Source organism: Ascaphus truei, chromosome 2 (assembly GCF_040206685.1).
Source record: "Ascaphus truei isolate aAscTru1 chromosome 2, aAscTru1.hap1, whole genome shotgun sequence".
Taxonomy (NCBI): domain Eukaryota; kingdom Metazoa; phylum Chordata; class Amphibia; order Anura; family Ascaphidae; genus Ascaphus; species Ascaphus truei.
In genome coordinates this window covers 460,861,468-460,887,247 of record NC_134484.1, presented here as the reverse complement: position 1 = coordinate 460,887,247, position 25,780 = coordinate 460,861,468, and the positions used below count along the sequence as shown (strand labels likewise).

General features: G+C 48.6%; 1 protein-coding gene across 4 annotated transcripts in view; it reads right to left on the bottom strand.

The window, feature by feature from the left end:
- Window positions 1-25,780, bottom strand: part of GUK1 (guanylate kinase 1) — a 33,291-nt gene that overhangs the window by 2,922 nt on the left and 4,589 nt on the right. For 2 of the 4 annotated variants that reach the window (XM_075588029.1, XM_075588030.1), the window contains exons 3-6: window positions 24,992-25,033; window positions 22,611-22,707; window positions 12,257-12,395; window positions 3,050-3,134 (exon numbers count right to left, since the gene is read on the bottom strand). In XM_075588029.1, coding sequence (XP_075444144.1) covers window positions 3,050-3,134; window positions 12,257-12,395; window positions 22,611-22,707; window positions 24,992-25,033 — 363 coding nt within the window. Of the gene's footprint in view, window positions 1-3,045; window positions 3,135-12,256; window positions 12,396-22,610; window positions 22,708-24,991; window positions 25,034-25,780 lie in introns of all 4 variants that reach the window. The other 2 variants (XR_012799350.1, XM_075588031.1) reach the window with 2 other exon arrangements.

Below are 25,780 nucleotides of genomic sequence, written 5' to 3'. Positions count from 1 at the left end.
CCTGGCTGGTTTTGGGTTATCAGTCTGCCCTCCTCCTGGCAGTAATCCCTGGTAAGGGCAGGTTTACCAGGAGTAATCATGGGTTTTCCCCACACCTCAATAAAATACAAGAAAAGATGGGGGAGCACAATTTGAGGAAAAGGACAGTTAATGATGTGTCCTATTAGACTGGTGATCGATGTGGTAAGAAACACCTCTATTGAAGCATCAGTCTATGGAGAGGACTCCATCTATGGGAGGCGAACATACAATGGTGTGTGTATGTAGGCGGAAAGATAAAAGAATAAATAACTTACACGGCCTTGTGTAAGTTCTATCACATCAAGGTTTCTTTGGATTGCTATTCTTCATTGGAAGATAGGTTCTCCTTCAGTCGGAACTTCTTTCCTCGTTGGGCCTCCGGCTTTCTTCGTTGGATGGATTTCTCCCTCCAGGAGGTTTTCCTCTCGTGAAAATGAAAAGGTGATTAGATCAATACAAATATACAGCGGCTGCGGTGTAGGGAAGGGTAATAAAGCAATATACCATTGCAATACAATGGTATACTAAAGCACTCACCCGGGCCAATGTGAGTGTTCTCCTCTCGCGCGGTATCTTGATATTGCCCGTTTAAGAGGTTGATACAGGGCTTCAGATGTTGATGTCTGTAGATATCTAGCAGATAATTGCAGATAGTGGTGTGTGTGTAACCTGGGAGTCACCTGATGTTTGAGGTGAAGGGGAGTAAAAAGCGATATAACAAAATAGGGCTTCCTCAGGCTCGATCTGTTTAGGGCGAAACGCATTGCTCTTCACTTGGGACATTTCTGCAGCTTACTCAGAGGAGCTAGAGGTGAAGTCGTAGCTCTCTATCCGGACGTGGAGGGAGAGATCCCCTACCACCTAACTACTCCCCCTGCTTTTACTTCCCCTTAGAAGCCATTGGTTTCTTTGTTTTATATCTGTTTTATTTGTTTTGTACCATTATAGTTTGTTCTGTTTTAATAAAGTTTTAACCCCATAGACCACAGTGTCCCATAGTCTGCCTTCACCCCTCCATTAGTTTTAAGGGGAACCGCACAAGAAAAACCAGAAGTGAAAAGAAACCTCTACCAGTGTGTACTCACACTGGCCCGTGTGAGTATTTTGTTATATCGCTTTTTACTCCCCTTCACCTCAAACATCAGGTGACTCCCAGGTTACACACACACCACTATCTGCAATTATTTGCTAGATATCTACAGACATCAACATCTGAAGTACTGTATCAACCTCTTAAACGGGCAATATCAAGATACCACGCGATAGGAGAACACTCACATTGGCCCGTGTGAGTGCTTTAATATACCATTGTATTGCAATGGTATATTGCTTTATTACCCTTCCCTATACGCAGCCGCTGTATATTTGTATTGATATAATCGCCTTTTCATTTTCACGAGAGGAAAACCTCCTGGAGGGAGAAATCCATCCAACGAAGAAAGCCGAAGTCATAACGAGGAAAGAAGTTCCGACTGAAGGAGAACCTATCTTCCAAAGAAGAATAGCAATCCAAAGAAACCTTGATGTGATAGAACTTACACAAGGCCGTGTAAGTTATTTATTCTTTTATCTTTCCACCTACATACACACACCATTGTATGTTCGCCTCCCATAGATGGAGTCCACTCCATAGACTGATGCTTCAATAGAGGTGTTTCTTACCATATCGATCACCAGTCTAATAGGACACATCATTGACTGTCCTTTTCCTCAAATTGTGCTCCCCCATCTTTTCTTGTATTTTATTGTCATCAAGGGTCCTGGATAGATCCTGTTGGGGTTCCGAGTCACAGGAGGACATCATAAGAACATTATTCTAAGGCTGTATTACACCCCCTTTTTTTTACTTCACCATCCTACTCTAACATCCTATACACGTCATATAGATAGCGCCCGGGTACTTTTTCGAATAAATTTCCCCACACCTCTGCAGCTCAGTGAGTCACAGAGAAGGTAGTGTAATCAGGCCTTGTGTCCAATCAGGGACAAGGGGGTGGTTCCTGCTGGATCTGTACTTAAGGGGTTGTACTTCCTTAACTTAATTAGTTTTGCCTCTAACTTGAGAGAGGCTAGTCTACCCTTGATCAGTTGTGCAGGGTGCTGCCTACTGTGTGCCCTCCCTTAGGGGAGCAGTGGGAGGCTGTTCCCCCTTACTCTATCAGGGAGTAAGGGAAGAGCTAGGACTGCTCCTGGTGGCCTTTGGCTGGGAGTGAAAGTCCAGGGACATCCCGAGGGTGAAGGCCCTAATCTCCAGTACCCTGTGGTTGCTGTGTATGCTATGCAGTGTGCTGTGAGAATTAAGTGGTCCAGTTGTTAATTATTCCTCCTTGCCCGAGACTGAAATCTATCAGGGGGGAGAGCAAAGAGTTCTCTTGCAGGGATTTCACCCCGCATCCCTGGGGCCTGCACGAGATGGAGGCGCTGTCACCGTGAGTACGATTCAGTTATGCCCCAGAAGCCTGTTTTGACATCCCCTACTATCATGTGGGAGACTCAGGACAACTGTAAGCCAGCAGTTATGCACCACACTACTCCAGGTAACAGTACAGTTTTCCCAGTACTAGACCCTATCTGCGATTGGGGGGGGCTGGGGGGAACGAGATTACACTAGGAATGTAAAAAAAAAAAAAATCAGGAATAAAATCATGCCACCCATTTACTTCTGCTTAGGCACTTAAAATTACTCTCAGGTGGGGTTCAACTCCATAGTAAAACTGGGCTCTGGGGGGGTAGTTAATGAGGGCCCCTCTGGCAGTGAAAGGGCGAGGTGCAGAAATTGCCTCCACACTAATAACATGAAAGAAGGAAACGGTTCTGTATACTGCGAAGAGCGCGGCCACTTTCGCTATTTTGAGAATAATATTTTTAAAGGGGAAAATGCCGCAGAGACCTGGGTCCCGTTCACATGTATGTGTATGCTGTGGGGGTCTCCTCCGGGAGTAAAGGAACCCCAACAATAACAAACAACACAGGAAATAGATGTCAGCGTTGGTCGGAAGGAACGCTTACAAGTATATTTAATACCTACTAATTTCAATGTCTTCAATGGCCGCCTTTAGTCTCTTCTGTAAACTCTCCTCAGACTCCGTCTTTCGGTCTCTTAGCCTCTTTTCCTGTAGAAGAGAACAAATACAAATCTCATTTTAAAAGGTCTGCACAGCACGCTGTAAATTCAACAAAGCCGCCAAACCCACAGCGCCGCTCAGGCTGTGCGAGATTACGGGCGGGGATAGCCCCGCTCAGGCTGTGCGAGATTACGGGCGGGGATAGCCCCGCTCAGGCTGTGCGAGATTACGGGCGGGGATAGCCCCGCTCAGGCTGTGCGAGATTACGGGCGGGGATAGCGCCGCTCAGGCTGTGCGAGATTACGGGCGGGGATAGCCCCGCTCAGGCTGTGCGAGATTACGGGCGGGGATAGCGCCGCTCAGGCTGTGCGAGACTACGGGCGGGGATAGCGCCGCTCAGGCTGTGCGAGATTACGGGCGGGGATAGCCCCGCTCAGGCTGTGCGAGATTACGGGCGGGGATAGCGCCGCTCAGGCTGTGCGAGATTACGGGCGGGGATAGCGCCGCTCAGGCTGTGCGAGATTACGGGCGGGGATAGCGCCGCTCAGGCTGTGCGAGATTACGGGCGGGGATAGCGCCGCTCAGGCTGTGCGAGATTACGGGCGGGGATAGCGCCGCTCAGGCTGTGCGAGATTACGGGCGGGGATAGCGCCGCTCAGGCTGTGCGAGATTACGGGCGGGGATAGCGCCGCTCAGGCTGTGCGAGATTACGGGCGGGGATAGCGCCGCTCAGGCTGTGTGAGATTACGGGCGGGGATAGCGCCGCTCAGGCTGTGCGAGATTACGGGCGGGGATAGCGCCGCTCAGGCTGTGCGAGATTACGGGCGGGGATAGCGCCGCTCAGGCTGTGCGAGATTACGGGCGGGGATAGCCCCGCTCAGGCTGTGCGAGATTACGGGCGGGGATAGCGCCGCTCAGGCTGTGCGAGATTACGGGCGGGGATAGCCCCGCTCAGGCTGTGCGAGATTACGGGCGGGGATAGCGCCGCTCAGGCTGTGCGAGATTACGGGCGGGGATAGCCCCGCTCAGGCTGTGCGAGATTACGGGCGGGGATAGCCCCGCTCAGGCTGTGCGAGATTACGGGCGGGGATAGCCCCGCTCAGGCTGTGCGAGATTACGGGCGGGGATAGCGCCGCTCAGGCTGTGCGAGATTACGGGCGGGGATAGCCCCGCTCAGGCTGTGCGAGATTACGGGCGGGGATAGCCCCGCTCAGGCTGTGCGAGATTACGGGCGGGGATAGCGCCGCTCAGGCTGTGCGAGATTACTGGCGGGGATAGCGCCGCTCAGGCTGTGCGAGATTACGGGCGGGGATAGCCCCGCTCAGGCTGTGCGAGATTACGGGCGGGGATAGCCCCGCTCAGGCTGTGCGAGATTACGGGCGGGGATAGCGCCGCTCAGGCTGTGCGAGATTACTGGCGGGGATAGCCCCGCTCAGGCTGTGCGAGATTACGGGCGGGGATAGCCCCGCTCAGGCTGTGCGAGATTACGGGCGGGGATAGCGCCGCTCAGGCTGTGCGAGATTACGGGCGGGGATAGCCCCGCTCAGGCTGTGCGAGATTACGGGCGGGGATAGCGCCGCTCAGGCTGTGTGAGATTACGGGCGGGGATAGCCCCGCTCAGGCTGTGCGAGATTACGGGCGGGGATAGCCCCGCTCAGGCTGTGCGAGATTACGGGCGGGGATAGCGCCGCTCAGGCTGTGCGAGATTACGGGCGGGAATAGCGCCGCTCAGGCTGTGCGAGATTACGGGCGGGGATAGCGCCGCTCAGGCTGTGCGAGATTACGGGCGGGGATAGCGCCGCTCAGGCTGTGCGAGATTACAGGCGGGGATAGCGCCGCTCAGGCTGTGCGAGATTACTGGCGGGGATAGCGCCGCTCAGGCTGTGCGAGATTACGGGCGGGGATAGCGCCGCTCAGGCTGTGCGAGATTACGGGCGGGGATAGCGCCGCTCAGGCTGTGCGAGATTACGGGCGGGGATAGCCCCGCTCAGGCTGTGCGAGATTACGGGCGGGGATAGCCCCGCTCAGCCTGTGCGAGATTACGGGCGGGGATAGCGCCGCTCAGGCTGTGCGAGATTACGGGCGGGGATAGTGCCGCTCAGGCTGTGCGAGATTACGGGCGGGGATAGCGCCGCTCAGGCTGTGCGAGATTACGGGCGGGGATAGTGCCGCTCAGGCTGTGCGAGATTACGGGCGGGGATAGCGCCGCTCAGGCTGTGCGAGATTACGGGCGGGGATAGCCCCGCTCAGACTGTGCGAGATTACGGGCGGGGATAGCGCCGCTCAGGCTGTGCGAGATTACGGGCGGGGATAGCGCCGCTCAGGCTGTGCGAGATTACGGGCGGGGATAGCGCCGCTCAGGCTGTGCGAGATTACGGGCGGGGATAGCGCCGCTCAGGCTGTGCGAGATTACGGGCGGGGATAGCGCCGCTCAGGCTGTGCGAGATTACGGGCGGGGATAGCGCCGCTCAGGCTGTGCGAGATTACGGGCGGGGATAGCCCCGCTCAGGCTGTGCGAGATTACGGGCGGGGATAGCCCCGCTCAGCCTGTGCGAGATTACGGGCGGGGATAGCGCCGCTCAGGCTGTGCGAGATTACGGGCGGGGATAGCGCCGCTCAGGCTGTGCGAGATTACGGGCGGGGATAGCCCCGCTCAGGCTGTGCGAGATTACGGGCGGGGATAGCCCCGCTCAGGCTGTGCGAGATTACGGGCGGGGATAGCGCCGCTCAGGCTGTGCGAGATTACGGGCGGGGATAGCCCCGCTCAGACTGTGCGAGATTACGGGCGGGGATAGCCCCGCTCAGGCTGTGCGAGATTACGGGCGGGGATAGCCCCGCTCAGACTGTGCGAGATTACGGGCGGGGATAGCGCCGCTCAGACTGTGTGAGATTACGGGCGGGGATAGCCCCGCTCAGGCTGTGCGAGATTACGGGCGGGGATAGCGCCGCTCAGGCTGTGCGAGATTACGGGCGGGGATAGCGCCGCTCAGGCTGTGCGAGATTACGGGCGGGGATAGCGCCGCTCAGACTGTGCGAGATTACGGGCGGGGATAGCGCCGCTCAGGCTGTGCGAGATTACGGGCGGGGATAGCGTCGCTCAGACTGTGCGAGATTACGGGCGGGGATAGCCCCGCTCAGGCTGTGCGAGATTACGGGCGGGGATAGCCCCGCTCAGACTGTGCGAGATTACGGGCGGGGATAGCGCCGCTCAGGCTGTGCGAGATTACGGGCGGGGATAGCCCCGCTCAGACTGTGCGAGATTACGGGCGGGGATAGCGCCGCTCAGGCTGTGCGAGATTACGGGCGGGGATAGCCCCGCTCAGACTGTGCGAGATTACGGGCGGGGATAGCGCCGCTCAGACTGTGCGAGATTACGGGACGGGATAGCCCCGCTCAGACTGTGCGAGATTACGGGACGGGATATTCTGCTGAATTTCTGCTTTGCCAACTGATTGATGTGTATTTTATTGCCGTGGCAGCAGCACGAGTATACGGCATTTGTGAGTTACAAAGATAATGCAGCCCCCCTCACGTAGCAAATATTGGGGTTCGCTGTTATATTACAGCAAATAAATATACCACGTGTGAGCACATTCACATGTCTCTGCCAGGTCTGCAACCCTGCCCTTCCCCATTATCTATGCAGTGCTAAAGGCTCCATGTTAAAATGGACATGACGGGAAAGGCGACACTGGGTGCTCATTTGCATGTTATTTCCCAGAATTCCTGGCTTCAGTGGAAGCACGGGATGCTAAGAGATAATGGGGAAGGGCAGGGTGGCAGACCTGTCTGACACATGCGAATGTGCTCACACGTGGGATTATTTGCTGTATGCTGTACTGTGGAGGGGGGGGGGGTGACACTTTTTCACCCACCATAATTCAGTGCGTAAAAGGCGTGGTTTTTAGATTATAAACGTTTCAGTTAAATGCAATTTATAAAAACAAAACAGAACTGCGCAAATAATAGACAAAGGGACAGAATACACAGGACAAAGGGACAGAATACACAGGACAAAGGGACAGAATACACAGGACAAAGGGACAGAATACACAGGACAAAGGGACAGAATACACAGGACAAAGGGACAGAATACACAGGACAAAGGGACAGAATACACAGGACAAAGGGACAGAATACACAGGACAAAGGGACAGAATACACAGGACAAAGGGACAGAATACACAGGACAAAGGGACAGAATACACCGGACAAAGGGACAGAATACACAGGACAAAGGGACAGAATACACAGGACAAAACGTTTAAACTAAATATTCTAAACGCTCCCTGCAGCCACCCAAGCACTCTCACCCAAACCATGAAAGGAATGGACCTATAGCACATGGGAGAGATAAGGACAGACCCTGGTGCTCTCTGTGTGGAGCATATTACAGCCCTACTGAAGAATCTCACAAGATAATGAATAAATAAAATAAAAAAATCGCAGAAAACAGGGATGTTGGCTGTTCATACAGTATGGCTTCTAGATGAGATCAACTTTATCCACTTCAGTAAATCTCCCTGCATGATCCAACAGCTGGGCTCACCAGGATCCCAAAATCTCTCCCAGATTTACTGCAGTGGATAAAGTTGATCTCATCTAGAAGCCATACTGTATGAACAGCCAACATCCCTGTTTTCTGCGATTTTTTTTTATTTATTCATTATCTTGTGAGATTCTTCAGTAGGGCTGTAATATGCTCCACACAGAGAGCACCATGGTCGGTCTATTTTATCTCTCCCATGCGCTACAGGTCCATTCCTTTCATCTTAAATGCAACTTATATACGGGTATTACATACAATCCCAAGTTTGCTGGAATGTGCAAAAAAAAAAACCCCCAAAACAACAAACTGTGTAATAACTATGCAACATTCAGCACCGGACAGCAGGCCAGGCTCCTACTCACTTACATATATAGAAAAAGTAATAGAAAATGCCCTAAATCAGCGTTTCCCAAATGGTGGGTCGCGACCCGGCACCGGGCCACGGCACCAAAATTGCCAGGTCGCAGCGAGGCTGGCCGCGCGGTGTCTCCCGCCCCCCCCCCCCGCTCAAGTTAAAAAACAATGGCGGCGATTCCCGCCGCGGTCCCACGCAGGGCAAGCAGGGCCCGCTCCCTTCCTCCCGCCCGCTCCCGGAGGAGGAAGTACCAGCTCCTCTGCGGCCCGCATGTTACATGGGGGAGGGTGGAAGTACAAGCTCCTACTGCGGCCCGCTTCCCCCCGCGGCCAGCTTCCCGTGGCACCCCCTCCCGATCCCACCTCCCGTGCCCCCAATCCCACCTCCCGTCCCGGGCAGCAGGGGATATCGGGGGCAGCAGGGGATATCGGGGGCAGCAGGGGAAAGCGTCCGGCGGCAAGGTAAGTCACCCCACCCAGTCACTGCCTCCCACCCAAGTGTCCCTCCCCCCCTCCCACCCACCCAAGTCTCCCTCCCCCCCCTCCCACCCGCCCAAGTGTCCCCCCTAGACCCTGGCCCCCTCCCTACCACCCACCCACCCGTCCCTGGCCCCCTCCCACCCACACGTCCCTGGCCCCCTCCCACCCCTGGCCCCCTCCCACCCACCCGTCCCTGACCCCCTCCCACCCACCCGTCCCCCTCCCTCCCACCCACCCCTGGCCCCCTCCCTCCCACCCGTCCCTTGCCCCCTCCCTCCCACCCATCCCTGGCCCCCTCCCTCCCACCCACCCACCCCTGGCCCCCTCCCACCCACTCGTCCCTGGCCCCCTCCCGACCACCCACCCACCCGTCCCTGGCCCCCTCCCAAAACACCCACCCGTCCCTGGCACCTAAAGTCCCTGGCCCCCTCCCTCCCACCCACCCAAGTGTCCCTGGCCCCCTAAAGTGTCCCTGGCCCCCTCCCTCCCACCCACCCACCCAAGTGTACCTGGCCCCCAATCCAGTCACTCACATCCGTCGTTGCCTGTAATTCACTGTTTGTGTCTGTGTGCGTATAGGGGAGAGCGAGTGTGTGTGTGTGTATCTGTGTGTATCAGTATCAGTGTAAGTGTGTGTGTAGCAGTGTTTGTGTGTGTGTGTAGCAGTGTCTCTGTGTGTGTGTAGCAGTGTCTCTGTGTGTGTGTAGCAGTGTCTCTGTGTGTGTATCAGTGTGTGTGTATCAGTGTGTGTGTGTAGCAGTGTCTGTGTGGCTGCGTGTGTGTCAGTGGCTGGGTGTGTGTCAGTGGCTGCGTGTGTGTGTAGCAGTGTCTCTGTGTGTGTGTAGCAGTGTCTCTGTGTGTGTATCAGTGTGTGTGTATCAGTGTGTGTGTGTAGCAGTGTCTGTGTGGCTGCGTGTGTGTGTCAGTGGCTGGGTGTGTGTCAGTGGCTGCGTGTGTGTGTATCAGTGGCTCTGTGTGTGTATCAGTGTGTATGTCAGTGGCTGCGTGTGTCAGTGGCTGTGTATGTGTGTGTATCAGTGGCTGTGTGTGTGTATCAGCGGCTGTGTGTGTGTATGTGTGTGAATCATTGGCTGTGTGTGTGTGTGTGTATGTGTATATCAGTGGCTGTGTGTGTGTGTGTGTGTATGTGTGTGTGTATGTGTATATCAGTGGCTGTGTGTGTGTCTGTGCAGGCCCTATAGGCGATAAATTTTTTAGTGGGTCACGAAAAAGAAGTTAAAATATAACCGGGTCACGGGAAAAAAAGTTTGGGAAACCCTGCCCTAAATCGTGCACCGCGGCGTGGGCACAAACGCCTGTTCTCAACTCGGAATCTAGGTAATATCTCCCTGCAGAGTCAAACACCAGAATATACATATATTTACACGTATGTACTGGACACCTTACGGCCCAGTCAGTGGAATGCCGTAGGCTGCGCCGTGACGTCATACGATCTGCTCGGCGATTTCTGGCCAGCTAGTTGCAAGCGCGGAGGGTCACTGCCATGACGCTTGCTTGCCCTCAGTGGGCGAACCGCTCACGTGATGCATCAGCGAGCAGCCAAAATCAAATTTGGTCGTCTCGCCAAGCAGCAAGCGCGCGGGCACGCCGCCCTCACCCTGGACCAGGGCATTCAGAGTTGTCACTCTGATCGCGCCGAGCGTGAGCGTTTCGCTCTACCTGGCCGCAGCCTTACAGTTTAGCACTGCTTCGGTAATATGTCCCTAATGCCATCCCTGTATACTGCCAGAATAAAAATGTATATTTCTTTGTTTTTTTACAATTTCCAGAATTCTGTTCGGTATTTACCGAAGTTTGAATCTGATGGCTTTCTTTCTAAACGAGAATAGGGACTGTTCTACACAGATGAGAATCTACTTAAGCCCCATTCTGGAAAGAGAAAACGACTTCAGAACCGTTGGCAATATTAACCTTTTCGCTGCCATGGAACGGTGTCAAGGTTCGTTCAGTTCATTATTCGCATAGTTTTAGGCAAAAATTTGATTTGCAGATGGGAATATTGGTATGCGGACAATGTAAAAAACAAAAACAAAAAAAGGAGACGGGAAGAAAGAAGGAGAGAGGGGAAGAAAGAAGGAGAGAGCGGGGAGAAAAGGAGAAGAGAGGGGGGAGAAAAGGAGAAGAGAGGGGGGAGAAAAGGAGAAGAGAGGGGGGAGAAAAGGAGAAGAGAGGGGGGAGAAAAGGAGAAGAGAGGGGGGAGAAAAGGAGGAGAGGGGGGGAGAAAGAAGAAGAGGGGGGGAGAAAGAAGGAGAGAGGGGAAGAAAGAAGAAGAGGGGGGGAGAAAGAAAGAAGAAGAGGGAGAAAGAAGGAGAGGGGGAGAAAGAAGATTCGCAGTGAGGCCGAACGTCGCCAAATAATTTGCACATCTCCAGATGCCACCTGTGTAACCTTGCAAACCTTTAAAAACGTCACTATAATAACCTATACCTTTATTTAAATAAAGCTTTTCTCCCAATGGCACTCAAAGCGCTTCACAATTACAGTATAGTGCATAGTACACAGCACATGGGACATCTTACAGAGTCCCTGCCCTGAGGAGCTTACAGTCTGTGTTTTAGAGCCTGAGGCACAGGGATATAAAGTGACTTGCCCAAAGTCACACGGACCTGACGCAGGGATGTAAGCCAGGTTCCCCTGCTTCACACGCCGTGTCATTGTTCGGAGAGTCGGGGTCTTTATTCACCAAGCTGCTCCTTCTGTCCTATACATTTGTTTAACTAGGATTCCTGTGAAATACTTCCATTGTACCTATGAACATTATTTAGTTGTTATCAGCACAGCTGAAGCTTCCCCTTGGTGCCCTTCTCGGGTGGCCCTGGTATAAAGGTCATCGATATGAAAAAACACAATGTACTCATTTTCCTGTTATTGTGCCAGATCAACAGATTCCATCCTTCCATTAAAACGAATACTAAACATTTCAGAAGTGTGTTATTGCTGATGTGATTATGTTGGTTTTGTTGTATCCCCCCCCCCTCCCAACACTTTCCTTTCTTTATTCTGTATCCACCCCCTACATTTATTTTACTAAAAAAAAACAAATAAAAACTGTTTGAAACAAAAACGTGGACTGCCCGCTTTACAGTAAGGGCAGTTAACATGTGGAATTCATTACCCACGGAGATTGTGATGGCAGATACAATGGATTTGTTAAAAAAAGTTGGACATCTTTTTAGAAGGGAAGGTATACAGGGATATACCCAATAAGTATACATGGGAAGGATGTTGATCCAGGGAGTAATCTGATTGCCAATTCTTGGAGTCAGGAAGGAATTTATTTTTCCCCTTATGAGATCATTTGCTGATATGTCTCTGGGGTTTTTTGTTTGCCTTCCTCTGGATCAATAAGTATATTGTTTAACTAGGATTCCTGGGAAAGACTTCCATTGTACCTATGAACATTATTTAGTTGTTTTCAGCACAACTGAATACTACACGTTATTCCTCTGTGTCTCCAGATTACACGGATACCAGATATGCATCGGCATACATACTATTGTAGCCAAAACAGACCCCAGAGTAGCAAGACTGTTCACACCTTCATTTTTTTCCAGGGCTGAATGTAAATGGTCATCGACCAACTATTGCTCCTCTCGCTCCTTGTAAACCCTGCAACGTAGACTGCGCTGCCAAACAAAAAGCGTTGGGGGGGGCGGAGGGGGTGTCGCTCGGCTTCCAACCTATCAACCAGCCACATTCAGGTGTTTGACGTACATTTGTACAGTAGTTGTAGAATTGAAAGGTTCATATAAAATGGATTACTTACTAAAATCTCCACTGATGGGGGATGAACGGAGATGTAGATGGGATTGAGATCGGTCTTCTTAATATTCTTCACTCCCTGCATATCGATGTCCAATATACAAATCTGGTTCATCGCCTGCACGGCCTGCACGGCTGCTTTGCTGCGGGAAGTAATAAGGCCAGAGATCATAAACCCACACTAACCAATAACATTTGGCTACAATTCCATTCAGTTGTTTCCGACATGCCCCCCAAAAAACAAACATTTGCAAGTGGTGGGTCACACCAATAGGCCCTACTGTTTACCGATGACAATATACTGTATGCAATGTTAATACTGGCAATGTGTTAATTTGCAGAATACATCAACAGCAGATGTTGGAATGGTGAAGAATATCATTCAATAATGATTAAAACTTCAAATTAATAAGCCTACAAACGTTCTATCTATGCTTGGACTGAACAGTGCAAAATGTGTATGAAACCCAAACCCTTCCCAAGGGGGTAAAACTGGTCTTTCAGTGTGGAAATTGGGAATGACCAGTCATGGGTAGTGGACCAGTTGCTGTACATATAGTTGACTACTTCTGCATAATTACATTGTAAACAACATCACAAGCTATAACCTAACCAAAGTCCCATAGAGACTAGAGGAACATTTGTAACTTATTTCTTGAAAACCCAGGAGTTGATATAGAGACCTATAAAGTCAGAATCGTGAAACAGTATCGGTGACCAAAACTTCACCTTAACATACCTCTAAACGCAAAATGCATTTATTGCATATGTGTTTTAACACACTGTATGCACACACATTTAAGTCATTGTGACCAAACATCCTATTTTAGGACCATACTTACACCTTATACAGCCCCGCTCGCTTAGTGCACCTTAGCACACCTAGGTGTTCTTTTTTTTCTTCACCTTCACATACTTTCCCTAAAGAATAATACAAAACACTATGGCCGATTTGGAGTTGGCTAATGACAGTGGCGTCTTAACGCAAACTCATTGTGTGGGCGCTAATAGCCAGTTTGGGGCAATAAGACCGTGTCATGATAATGCCTTTAAAATATTCAGTATTTTAATCATCTGGTTCATAAAGGGTTGACGTATATTTAAGATACTTATTTTTATTGGACCGTAAAACAAGGAGATGTATAGATGAGGGCGACAAGTAACAAGATTACTAGAGCTTGACCTTGGGTTGTCATTGATGGCCCCATAAAATAAATGTGTATATTATGGATGTATGGTGACCCTACCAAGACCTACCAGAGGCCCCGAGTGTCATCTTCAAAGGGGACCATACATTCCTGATAATCCCACCTTTGAGTACCAGAGAAAGTTGACAAAAGGGGTCGCCATTCAGTCTTAAGGTCTTTACTAAAAAATACAAGATATCTTGATCTGATAAGATTCACAATAATCCAAATAGATTGGTGGCATTTGGTGTGTCCTGAGCAGTGTGACTAGTTGATTTCAAGTCCTGGTTGTATTAAGTGTGCAGTTAGAACCAGGAGGAGTTTGACAAGGAAGGGGTTAAACAAGGTATAGTATATTGTTGGTACTTAAACTTCATAGTTGCTATAATGAGCAGGATTGAGAATGCCACTCAATGCACATCTTGCCACATGTATGTGTACTTGGAGCAGCTGTTCTAGGGAGCATACCGCTGTGAGAAGTGTGAGCAAGTGGTCTCTTTAGAGTCAGAGATTGCTGATCTGAAGAGGAAACTTGCAATATTGTAGCACCCATGCCCATGTAGCAGTATGATATCATAGGCATTACTGAAACATTGTGGGATAAAACTCATGACTGGCCAGTTCATCTAGAGGTTTATTCCCTTTTTCAGAATGATAGAGTAATTAGAAGAGGAGGTGGAGTATGAGTATTGAGTGTGCTTATATGTTAGGCTGGATCTAAAACCTATTATAAGGGAAGATATTTATGAAGGGAATGATGAAAATGTAGAGACCTTGTGGATAGAAATTAGCAGTGGAGGTAAAAGTACAAAGAAAATGTTTGTGGGAATATGCTATAAACCACCAAATATCTGCGAGAATTATGAAGCTAAAATACTTTTGCAAATGGAGAAGGCATCAAAACTGGGTCATGTTTACATAATGGTTGATTTTAATTATTCAGACAGACTGGGGCAATGAGATTAGCGTTACAACAAAAGGAAACAGGTTTTTGAGGGTGCTTAAAGACAATTATATGACCCAAATTATTGAGGAACCGACCAGGAGAGGGGCAGTACTGGATTTGGTAATAAACAATGTAGAAGTAAAAACAAATATTCAAGTCCTGGAACATTTGGGTAACAGTGATCATAACATGGTCTCATTTGAAATAAATTATCAAAAAATAGATTTCTTGGGTTCAACAAAGACCTTAAACTTTAGTAAGGCAGATTTTAATAAACTGAGGTCTAATCTAGTAGTAATACAACGGGATGATGTTTTTGCAGGGGAAAATGTAGAAGATAAATGGGCGGTCTTTAAAACATTGTTAGAAAAGCACACTTATCAGTGTATACCCTTGGGTAATAAGTATAAAAGAAATAAGTCAAAACCAATGTGGCTAAATAAACAGGTAGGGGAGGAAATGGAAAACAAGAGGCAGGCGTTTAGATTCTTTAAATCAGAAGTGTCGGAGACAGCATATCAGAATTATAAGGATTGTAACAAAAATAGCAAAAGGTCAATCTAATTAGAAAAATGGATAATGAAAAAAGGATTGCAATAGAAAGTAAGGTCATCCCTAAAAGATTCTTTAAGTTGCTTAATAACAAAAAAATGAGAAAAGAAAATATAGGACCCTTTCAGTGTGAGATGGGCAGGCAGATTATTGGAGATAAGGAAAAAGCTGAGGTATTAAACAAATTCTTTGCCTCTGTGTTTACCAGGGAAGAATCAGGTTCAATAGTAGTGCCGCAGGAGGAAACCACAACCTCCATATTAATGAACAATTAACTGAGGAAGACGTTCATAGGCGGCTTGAAAAAAATTCAAGTAAATAAGGCACCTGATCCCGATGGGAGACATCCAAGAGCATGGCCTACATAACACTAATGAGAGTTGGTCTAGGGTCCCCTGTCGTAACCCTAATAAGGGAGTTGAAGAAATCCAAGGAGGTGATTTCAAAGCCTCAGAGTTTGTTTCACCAAAAGAATAATTCTGTGTATGGTACTGAAATCTACTCTAGATATGCACCTCTTAATATGCTGGATAATTCGAATTCTTCACCCCAAATACAAGAATAGAACCCGTTTCATCTTTTTTTAGACTCGGTCAGAAACAGACATTGCACAGACTCTCCCTGGGTGCCGAATTGGGAGAGATCGAAATTAAGAACCGAGCCCTCCCGAGGAAGGGGACCACGCCAACAAGAACAGGGAGCAGGGGAGGAAGGTTTGGCACAACGCAGAGAGCGTCCAATGAAGGGGAGTCTTTAACCTCTCTTCTTTTCAGCCGACTGCTCTCCAGTCTCAGGTCCTAAGTAGGAGACTCGCCTTTGCCCCTACTTCAGGGCCTAATGGCTTGATAGATCTTAAAAAATGTATGAGAAATCCGACTCTATAAAGCGCCATTTCCTTAACCGGGAAACTCCGTTCAAACCCCCCTCCAAATTGTATCCAGCTAATTACAAAGGGAGTTTTATAGAAACTTGTTTCCATATGGTTAATTCAGACTTTAAGAACTTGGTTACTAATCCACCTTCCATTTCACCTGGTTTAAGGTGCTCCTGTAACCTGGATATTGCTATTCAACTTACCGTGCTGGTTTTTCTGTCCCGTCTACAATCCTGAGGGTTCGGTAATATTGGATCATTGGAATATTGAGGAATTTTATTCTGTGTGTATTTTAATATTGTATTGCTTATTTGCAATTATTTTAGAAACAAATCTTTTCCATGTATCGTTTGCGCTGGTTTCTGTCCTATGGCAGTGTTCGCGTCTATGCAGCGTGTGGGCTGAAGCGGGCGTGCTGTGCGCAAAAAATCAGTTCAAACTGATTTCTTGGCGCGACAGGCCGGTCACGTGAGCGGTTCGCCCAATTAGGGCGAACCAGCTCCGTGACGTCACTGACACGCCCCATGACACACCCACGGACGGCGCGCGTACCATGGCCGAAAAACGCATTCGCTTCAAGCAGGTGACGTCACGGCCGCGCACGCCTCCGCACAGGCGAAGGCACTATGGACCTGGCCTAAGGGACTGATTGAGCCACCTGTGCTGAAGCAGGGATATCCTGAAAACCTGACCTGTTGGTGGCCCATGAGGACTGGAGTTGGCTACCCCTTGCCCATTGAGTAACTTGTTAATCTAAAGAATGACTGTATTTATTTCGGTGGTAACAGGAAGATAAGAAATTTTCTTCTATTTTGTCCCCCTTAAAAAAAAAAGCAACATTTCTCAATGAACGTGTCCACTTATTTATTCAAAATCAAACAAATACCCAACTCTACAACTGCTTGAGAGGGGCAAAGGGGGGGCATAAGTGAGGATTTCACTAACCCTGGAATTAGTATTACAACATGGTTTGCAATTACCTGGCTCTTACCATCTGTTCCCCTTTGTAATCGGATTACTCACTTAAGTCGGATCAAGCAGGATTAAAAAAAAAAAAATAGCTACAGCTTGTGCCTGCAACTTAACTCCTATACATAGACTACATTCTATTGACCAAGTAGGACAGTTTCCATAGAGGATGAGCGTTCTGCCACTGGCATTCCCCTGGAACAACGGTGGATGAAATTCTACAGGTGGCATAAAGGTCACATCTATGTCCCACATAAGATGTGATGGGCAAGTGTGTCTGATTTGTTGTAGGATGATAAACCAGCGGAATTACCCGGTGTTGCCCCCCCCCCCCCTACACCTCTCCCCTATCACCCATGTGCCCCCTGTATCTCCCCATCGCCTGTGAGGATTCAACAGGACCCCAAGAAACTGAATGATTTGAGCAGGAATCATATTGCTATTTTATGTATTTATGATCCATCCGTGGTCTTCTAGTTCTTTGCGGACCAGCTGGACGTGAAGTTGTGTTCCGAGGGAGCCTTGATCAGCTGATCATCTAGATACGGCGTCTGTGCTTTTCTGCAATTACCGCCATTACTTTGGTAAACGTTCGAGGTGCTGTTGCCAACTCGAACAGCAAAGGCCTTGAATTGAAAATATCTGACGGCTACGCAAAACGAAAGCATTTGTGATGAGCCTAGCAAGTCAGTATATGTAGATACGCGTCTCTTAGATTGATTGCGGCCAAGTGATCGCCTTGCTGTTCCACTGACAGATCTCTTAGATCGATTGCGGCCAAGTGATCGCCTTGCTGTTCCACTGTCTTTTAAGGACTCCATTTTGAAACGACGGATTTTCAGAAAGCGATTGACCAGTTTGAGGTTTGACAACACCCTGTGTCCCCCAGATGACTTGGGGACCAGAAAGAGTATCGAATAAAAGCCTGGACTGTATTGCTCGTGTGGCACTGCTTCAATGGCCGCATTGACCCACAGATCATGAATAGCCCAATTCGATGGATTTTAGGGGATCTTTTAGTAAGCGAGACTGAATGAAGTTGCTAGGGTTTGACAATAGCTCTATAGTATAGGAGTGTCTTCTGATTCGGAGGACCCATGAATCCTCTGGACCCACCGTTTGAGAAACCTTGCCAGTCTGCCCACAATTGGTGCTTGGTCCCCACTAGGGTCCTCAAAAACTTCAGGAGCTCTACTTCTTCGGGCCTCATTGGCTGAAGTTTTTTCTGGGCCTTTCCCCCAAAGGATGCTGGAATTGTTGAGGTTGCCCATCCCCGCTTTTGTTGAAAGACCTGCCCAGTCTCCTGGGCTCCTGGAAATTGCATCTCATGATTTCGGAAACGATGGAGACTTCTTTTGCTGTGGCAGGAACGGTCTGGGTTGGGAGACCAGGCCGTTTACACCTTTTTACCAGGATCATGCATTGAGCAAAATCGAGTTAATGAAATTAATTGTACATTTATTCACAGGAAAAGGCAAACACAATGTTACACAATCTACAGCAAAAAAAAGACACACTTACTTGGGAAATGGGGTAACAACCTAGACTCTCTTAGCTGCAGGGAATCCTATCCCTGATAAGTTCCAAAAACAGGACAGAAAATATTCCAGCCGGCTTTTCGCTGAAGCAGCCTTTTTCTTGCTGGAGACTTGCAACTGGAAATTAGAAACTGAGAATCTTAGAGGACTGGAGAACACTGGGAAAAAACACCTGAGAACACGCTCTCCAATAGGTGCAAGTGGTTATAATACCTCTGACTTTCATTCAAAAAAATACTATAGCCCAATCCAAAGCGTGAGAAATTTCTCCGCTGTCAGAGACAAGCTGGTACACAACATGGTTTGCAGAGAGGAAAGGAGCCCCACGCCCCCTGGTGGCGCAACTCAAAAAATACCGGCAAAATGAAAGCTGCGTACAGCTATGCAAATAAATCCACAATCATCACAGCTGTCAGTTCGTAATGTCCCCCGCCGACACTCAGATTTCACAGTGGGATGGCATAACCCAAAACCTCTAGCACCAGGTATGTATGAATGGAGCAGCCAAAATGAATCCTTATAGGAAAACTCACTGTTGTGTTGTGGGTGGACCCCACCGATATGGGTCACAGGATACAGGAGAGGATGAGGCCGTGCGAAACGCGTAAGAGTGTGTTCATGTTGCTTCCTTTGCCAATAAAGCCTTTGCAGTGATTCCAGTAGCCCCGGTCTGTTTACTTTTTCATCGGGCAGATGCTCCGCCTCATCCTGTCCTGTACACAACAGGGTTACCTGGAAATCTGAATGAACCAAGGGGCAGGGGCAATTTGGCACCTCAGATCTTGGTTCCCTCAATGCCACCCGCGGTGACAGGCTCCTGCGAGTCTGGTGGGATCAAATTGAAATGCAATGGGCGTCCCTTGATCTCAGGACGTGGATACTTGAATCCTACCCTCCTGTCCAAATGGTCTTCACACCTCATACATCCTCTGGGCTTTCATCTCCCCCCGTGTGAGTAGACACAGTGGTACCCAAGTTGGTCTGAAAGTCCCAGTTAATTTCTGTGCACAAACATATATGTTTAAAAAACACACTGTTCCATAAAATATACACATTCAAAATATCCCAAGTCTGTGGGTTATGTGAAATAGAATAAGAAGCTGCATGTTATTTCGCACCCGCCATATTCCCCCCACGCTAGACAATAAACTTAGGACTGGACTTTTAAAAAGTCCCCTCACAACCTTGTAGATGATTGGAGTACTCCCAGACCTCTATACAGGTTCTGGGTGACCTGGGCATTTACTGGTCATCCCCATTAACCTAGGGACCCCTTGACTGTTTCAGGGACACCTCACATCCCTATGCCCCATTTACCTTTCTGGGCTGTGCTGAAGCAGGGACCCCTAGTGGCGAGTCGCGAAAGCGTTTTCAAGGGGAGATATTACAGGCACCATGTGTCTACATGCACCCAACCTGATTCATTGGTAAATCTTTAGGGGAACAAGCAACTCTGGGCCCTGACTAGATGGACCCAATCTGACAACACTTTCTCTGCAACTCCCCCCCCCCCCCCCCTGAAACTCATACAACAGCAATTCCTGCTTGCTGGCATCCCTGGAAAGGTAAAAAAAACAACACAAACATGCTTTATTATGGCATAATTACAGGTAATTCTTTGACAACAGGTGGATCCAGGAGCTGACACTCCGGAACCCCAACGCATGGATCAAAGGTAACCAAACGGGCTTAACCTTTATTAGTGAGCCTGGCTACCTCTTCTCCGTCACACGGTCCTTTATAGATAGAGATCCTAATAAGGATATCATCCAAAGGTTCTCTGAAGAGGAAAAAAAACAAAGAGACAGGGACTGGTATTCTCTCTGTAATGTACGGTCAACACGCTTCTCCATTGGATCTTTGAAGGAAGAACAAATCTTCTAAAGGATGGGACGTCTGCCTTGCTATTCGGGAAATTGTTGCGTCAACTTTATGAGGACGTCTTCCACCTGGAACGGGTACATTTCATCAAAGCGTCTCTTTCCGTCATTTCAAATGATCGCAGATCTTCCTGAACTTCCATGATACTTGAGATTTGGTACACTTGAAATTAGGCTGGGATCCTAGATTCTCAACGGATTGCCTAGGAGAGGCTTTCATCCAGTCAACTAATTCATGCAAAGGGGGAATGAACGTCTTCCTCCGTAATTCTTCTAGTAACTTAACCTCGCAGGTAAGCACGATACCTCGGCTTCACGGCTGCTTTCTTGGGCTTAATGGCCCGAGGCTCCAGCTGTGGCTGCTCAGATTTCCGATTCACTGCTTGGGTTGTAGGAACGGACATTTGGATTAACGGGCAGATGTTAAATACAGTAGCTGCTTAGGAGCAGAGTTACAAGGCAGGCTGTAGTTTGGTAGAGTCAAGCTAACCACACGGAGCGGTAGCAGGCTGCGAAACGTGCAGGGAGTCAACAGTGTGGAAGTGCTGTTGAGTTTTAGAGGCAGATACTGTATCGTTCAATTCGAATAGATCAGAGTCTTGTGCAAAGAACTTGAGCGGCATCAAAGTGCAGTGGCAAAGGGTTACCTTCTACATACCTGGGTTGTAATGCCCCAGCGCTTTGCCCACGTCCCACGTGACCGGAAGTGACGTCAAGGCTGCTCTGTGCAACCAAGGTTGATGACATCATCCCTCCAAGGACTGGAATAAGCTTCTGCAGTCCTCCCAGGGACTAGGAAATTACGCCATTGGTCCTTCAAAGAACCATAAATGCTCTCTATGGTCCTCCCTGGAAGCAGAAGTGATATATATAGTTCTCCAGGTATCTATCTGTTTATCTATTCTGGGATGGCGGAATCACTACATTGGAAGCTGCGGGAAGGGAATCCTGCATCCCAGACCACCGTGCGGAGCAGCCTGTACCGGCTCACTATGCCGACACATACCTAGGGGCTTTGCAACCCTGGTAGCGAAGGTGGTTCTTCCTCCATGGAGCGCTTTTAAACGGCCAGTTTTGGGAGAGGGGCAGGCCACCAAAGCACAGTGCCATCCGAAAGTAATCCATCTTTCTAAAACCTACAGAACGGGAACTAAAGTGGGAAAGGTTAGTGGGAAGGATGAACACATCCTTATCCCAGCTTAAGTTGGACAAGATTAATGGGCCAGGGATAAGGCCACACCTTCCTTATACCTGCGTCCCAAACCTTGTCCTACCCCAGCTATAAGCAGGAGCTGGATCCCAGCCGTTATGGCTGCCGGAGAGGATGAAGAAATATAGAATATTATTATTGGTTATTTATATAATATCGCTTATAGAATGTGGTGCAATGAAAAATGTGGTGCAATTTGAGGGCAAATGCTTGTGAATCAACGAAGAAGAAAAAGTCGTGTGTGCTGAGCATGCGCATTTTAAGTAAAACTTCTTTGTCTTTGATCACTGTTTTGTCACAGATATTGTATTTGTGCTGGTGATATTTTTAATTACAATTCAAAACACAATGTGGGAAAACGCAAAGAAGTTTGACTTGGAACGCGCGTGCTCGGCACACACCTCGGTTTTAGCTATTTGCATTGTGCGCGTGAGCGTCTCTGGTGCCTCTGTGTGTCTGCCTCTGGGTGCCTGTCTCCCAATCGCTGAGTCCGGTCGCCACTGTGCATGCGCGCCACACTCCGCCGCCACTGCGCATGTGTGGCGAGACCTGGCAATGTTTTTAACCTCCGTGCGCATGAGCGAGCGCAAAGGGCACGCGGCCATTAGGCGCGTGACATCACCCGCGTTACGGATTTACGTTACAAGGTAAGGATTTTTTCCCCCCATGAAAACCCTGCAGGCGCCAGCACAGAAGTTTCACTTCAAAAACTACAGCTGTCAGTAGCAGTTTTTTCTTTAATTACATCAAAAACGATGCAACTGTTCTGCTCCAGAATTGCATTACTTTTGCCTTGATACATGGACCTCCCTTAGTACTAATGTAACACCAAACTAATATTTACACATATATCTATTAGAACAAGCTCTGCAAATGCATAAAGATGCTTTCTTTTTAATGCAAGCACTGGGGAGCACTAATGGAGAACGAACTTTGGCCCGGCGCCCCTATACATCGATGGTTTATATGGGTATTTCATATTTTATTTACAAAAATGTGTTACCAGGAAGTAATACATTGAGAGTTACCTCGTTTCCAAGTATGTCCTGGGCACAGAGTTATAACAATACACGGTTACGTTAAAAGAACAGAGGTTATACGGTCAATTCACAGAGATTTCATGGACAGATAAGTGTTGGGAAATAAGGTTCAGGGGATAAAAGGGCCGGTGAGTCTCGGATGTTATATTGCATTACGCTTACCTGGTCCCGTACATATTCCCAGAAAACACGGCATGCTCAATGAACTCCCCGTCCTGTATTCCCTTCTGCATCGCCTCTCGGGTCACAAAATGGTAATCTGCAATGAGAGGTGAGAGGTAGGTTTGAATTAGCCCGTGGAGGATGCCCTGTACTTCTGGAAGCAAAAGTAAGGGAGGGCTGAAATATACTTTCAGGAAAAAGTACACGTGGAGTAGATCAGCGGCAGCCAACTCCAGTCCCCAAACATGTCACGCGTCAGAACACAGGCCTCACACAGCGAGGGGGTAAGGAGGCGATTCCCTGCATGTGGGGGGTGGGGGGACTTCTCTGGGTTTTAGTGATGTGTAAATAATGCTCATCTCTCCAGCAAAAATGGTATATTATTATTATCATCATCGTTTATTTCTGATATGTCAACATATTCAGCAGCGCTGTACTATGGAGGAACAGTCACTATAAACAGAACAAAATACATAATAAGATCAAATGAATGCAAAACAATATAATAGGTGTTGAAGGCCCTTCTCATAAGAGCTTACAACCTAGAGCAGAGGCGGCCAACTCCAGTCCTCAAGGGCTACCCCACAGGGCAGGTTTTCAGGATATCCCTGCTTCAGCACAGGTGGTTTAGTTGAAGACTGATGCGTTATATTATTATATATAACCCTCGCTCTTGCGTCCCCTGACCTTGTTTGGCGGCATCAAATGACTCCACGGGGTCACGTGACCCCCGTGTTCATGGAGCCGGAAGAGTGGCGTCACTCCGAATGATGCCACGTTGCCATGGCAACGGGTCACAGCTGCTCTTCTGAATCCTGGTAAGCGAGTTGCAGATCCCCGTGAACCCCGGCATTTCATTTCAATTGCCTTGGGGAAGAGTGCGGGACCTCTGCAACCGCCCCCCAAAAAAATCCAGCGCCCCCCCTGGTTTATACATCTAGGGTCTAGGTAGTGGGAAATTGTAACAATCCACTCCTAAAGATGCCTATTAGATCTGTGGATACAAGGAAGGCTGCGTGTATCACGTGTGTGCTGCTTATAGTGCGGGGAGGGGAGGCGTGTTACCACAGGCCACGTCAGCTGGCTTTGTGCTGTGTCACATAATGAGGGATGCCAATTAGCATTTAGTTACCTCCTTCCTACCAATTGCATTAATATCCAGATAAACTGCCTCTAAGCATAAGATGGATGCTTACTACATCCAAGACCTGCCTCTATATTGGCTGTTAGGTCATAAAGTACACTAGGTGGCTGATGGTTAAGTTATAACTACTTAAATGTAGCCTTAAATAAGCCACAGGTAAGTGTCTATGGGTGAGGAATAGGGTAACTAAATGCTAATTGGCATCCCTCATTATGTGACACAGCACAAAGCCAGCTGACGTGGCCTGTGGTAACACGCCTCCCCTCCCCGCACTATAAGCAGCACACACGTGATACACGCAGCCTTCCTTGTATCCACAGATCTAATAGGCATCTTTAGGAGTGGATTGTTACAATTTCCCACTACCTAGACCCTAGATGTATAACCCAGGGGGGGGGGGGGGGGAGGTGCTGGATTTTTTGGGGGGCGCGGGCGGTTGAGGCCTCTGCAACTCACTTACCAGGATTCGGAAGAGCTGCCGCGTCGCGTTGCCATCAAATGACGCCGCGGTGTCACGCGGAGTTTGTCACACGCCCGTCTCCATGGCAACGGGGTCACGTGACCCCGTGGAGTCATTTGACACGCCAAACAAGGTGAGGGGGATGCGAGAGCGAGCAGGCAGGGGGGCGCTGCTCCAAAAGTTTTTTTTAGTACAGTATATTTGTCATTAAACTACCTTTTAATCACGGTTGTCTTCATCTTTCACTAATACTTTGTCATTCCCAATGTATCCATTTTTGTCTGTCACAGGAAGCGTGTATTTGACACCAGAGGAGCCTGGTGTGCCCAACGCCCCTTAATCTACTGCGCTGAATCTCTAATCAATAGATTTATAATATACAACATAGGAGTGCATCTACCTAAAGGATTATTCTCTTTACCCGTCTATGTGCTGTATTAATCGGACTTCCCTGGAAGCTCAACCCGAGGTAGCACCCTAATTTCCTTTAGCCACTACAGTCCGGGCGAGTCTGTCAGCACCTCTGTTCATCTATGTTGGACACATCAGGCCACTACCCAATAGACTCCTAGTGATACAACAAAAATTATATACATGTTCTGAGCTTGCAGGGACAGCGTGTGTGTTTTTATATATGGCAATAAAGTGAAAAGCTTCACCAAATGTGAATCCTCTGCCGACATTAATACGGTCTGCCTCATCATTTCCCATTTGATCTTAAAGTACATGGAGTTGCTAAAAATCTGAAACAATACATTGTGTATCATTCATAGTTACCCTTTCCATTAGATTCCCCGGGTCTTGGCTGTCTTGTGGTGTCTGGAAAGTAGAATATTATGAAGAAATGAGGACTGCACGTCAGTAAAACAGGAATACATGGGATTATTCTGCATCTTTTCCCTTCGAACATATGGGACCAGAAATCCGATTATGATGGAGAAACAACATTGTTCTAACCATGTCCGCTATATATAGGAGCTGACAATCATTGTGCTGACCCTTTCAATGGCAACCTCCAGGACCCATAGTAAGAAAATAATGTGAATATATATCACTTACTAAAACAACTCTCCCATAAGTGTATTAAGACAAGCACAGTCACTTAACTCCATCAAGACTAGCACTGTCCTGGACACGGTTTGATATTTTCCCTGTTATCTGGCTGCTGTCCCTCTCCAGTGTTATGTTGTTACAAATGGAACTCCCCCTTTGGCTTCTCAGCCTGTTGCCCTGCCAACACCCCTGTACTCCTCAGGGAGTTGGGCTGCCCCTCCTCCCCCTGCTAGTTGGTGCAGCCCGTGTCTTGTTCCTGTTGGCTGGGAAAGGAAATCTGCTTTCCTGTGCTAACAGCCTTATGAGTAACAACCCTGCTCACGGCTTCCCCAGAACAAGGCATTGCTTTTTTACCCCTCTCTCACAAATTCTATGTTTCCTGTATACCCCCTCAAATAAAGTTACAAAAAATAGGACTCTGTATGCATTTAAAGAGGATGAGTTTAACGGCCTGATCCTACTCATTAGCTACAGTGAGCCTGGGACAGAACAAGCACAGTAGCAGAAACAGTC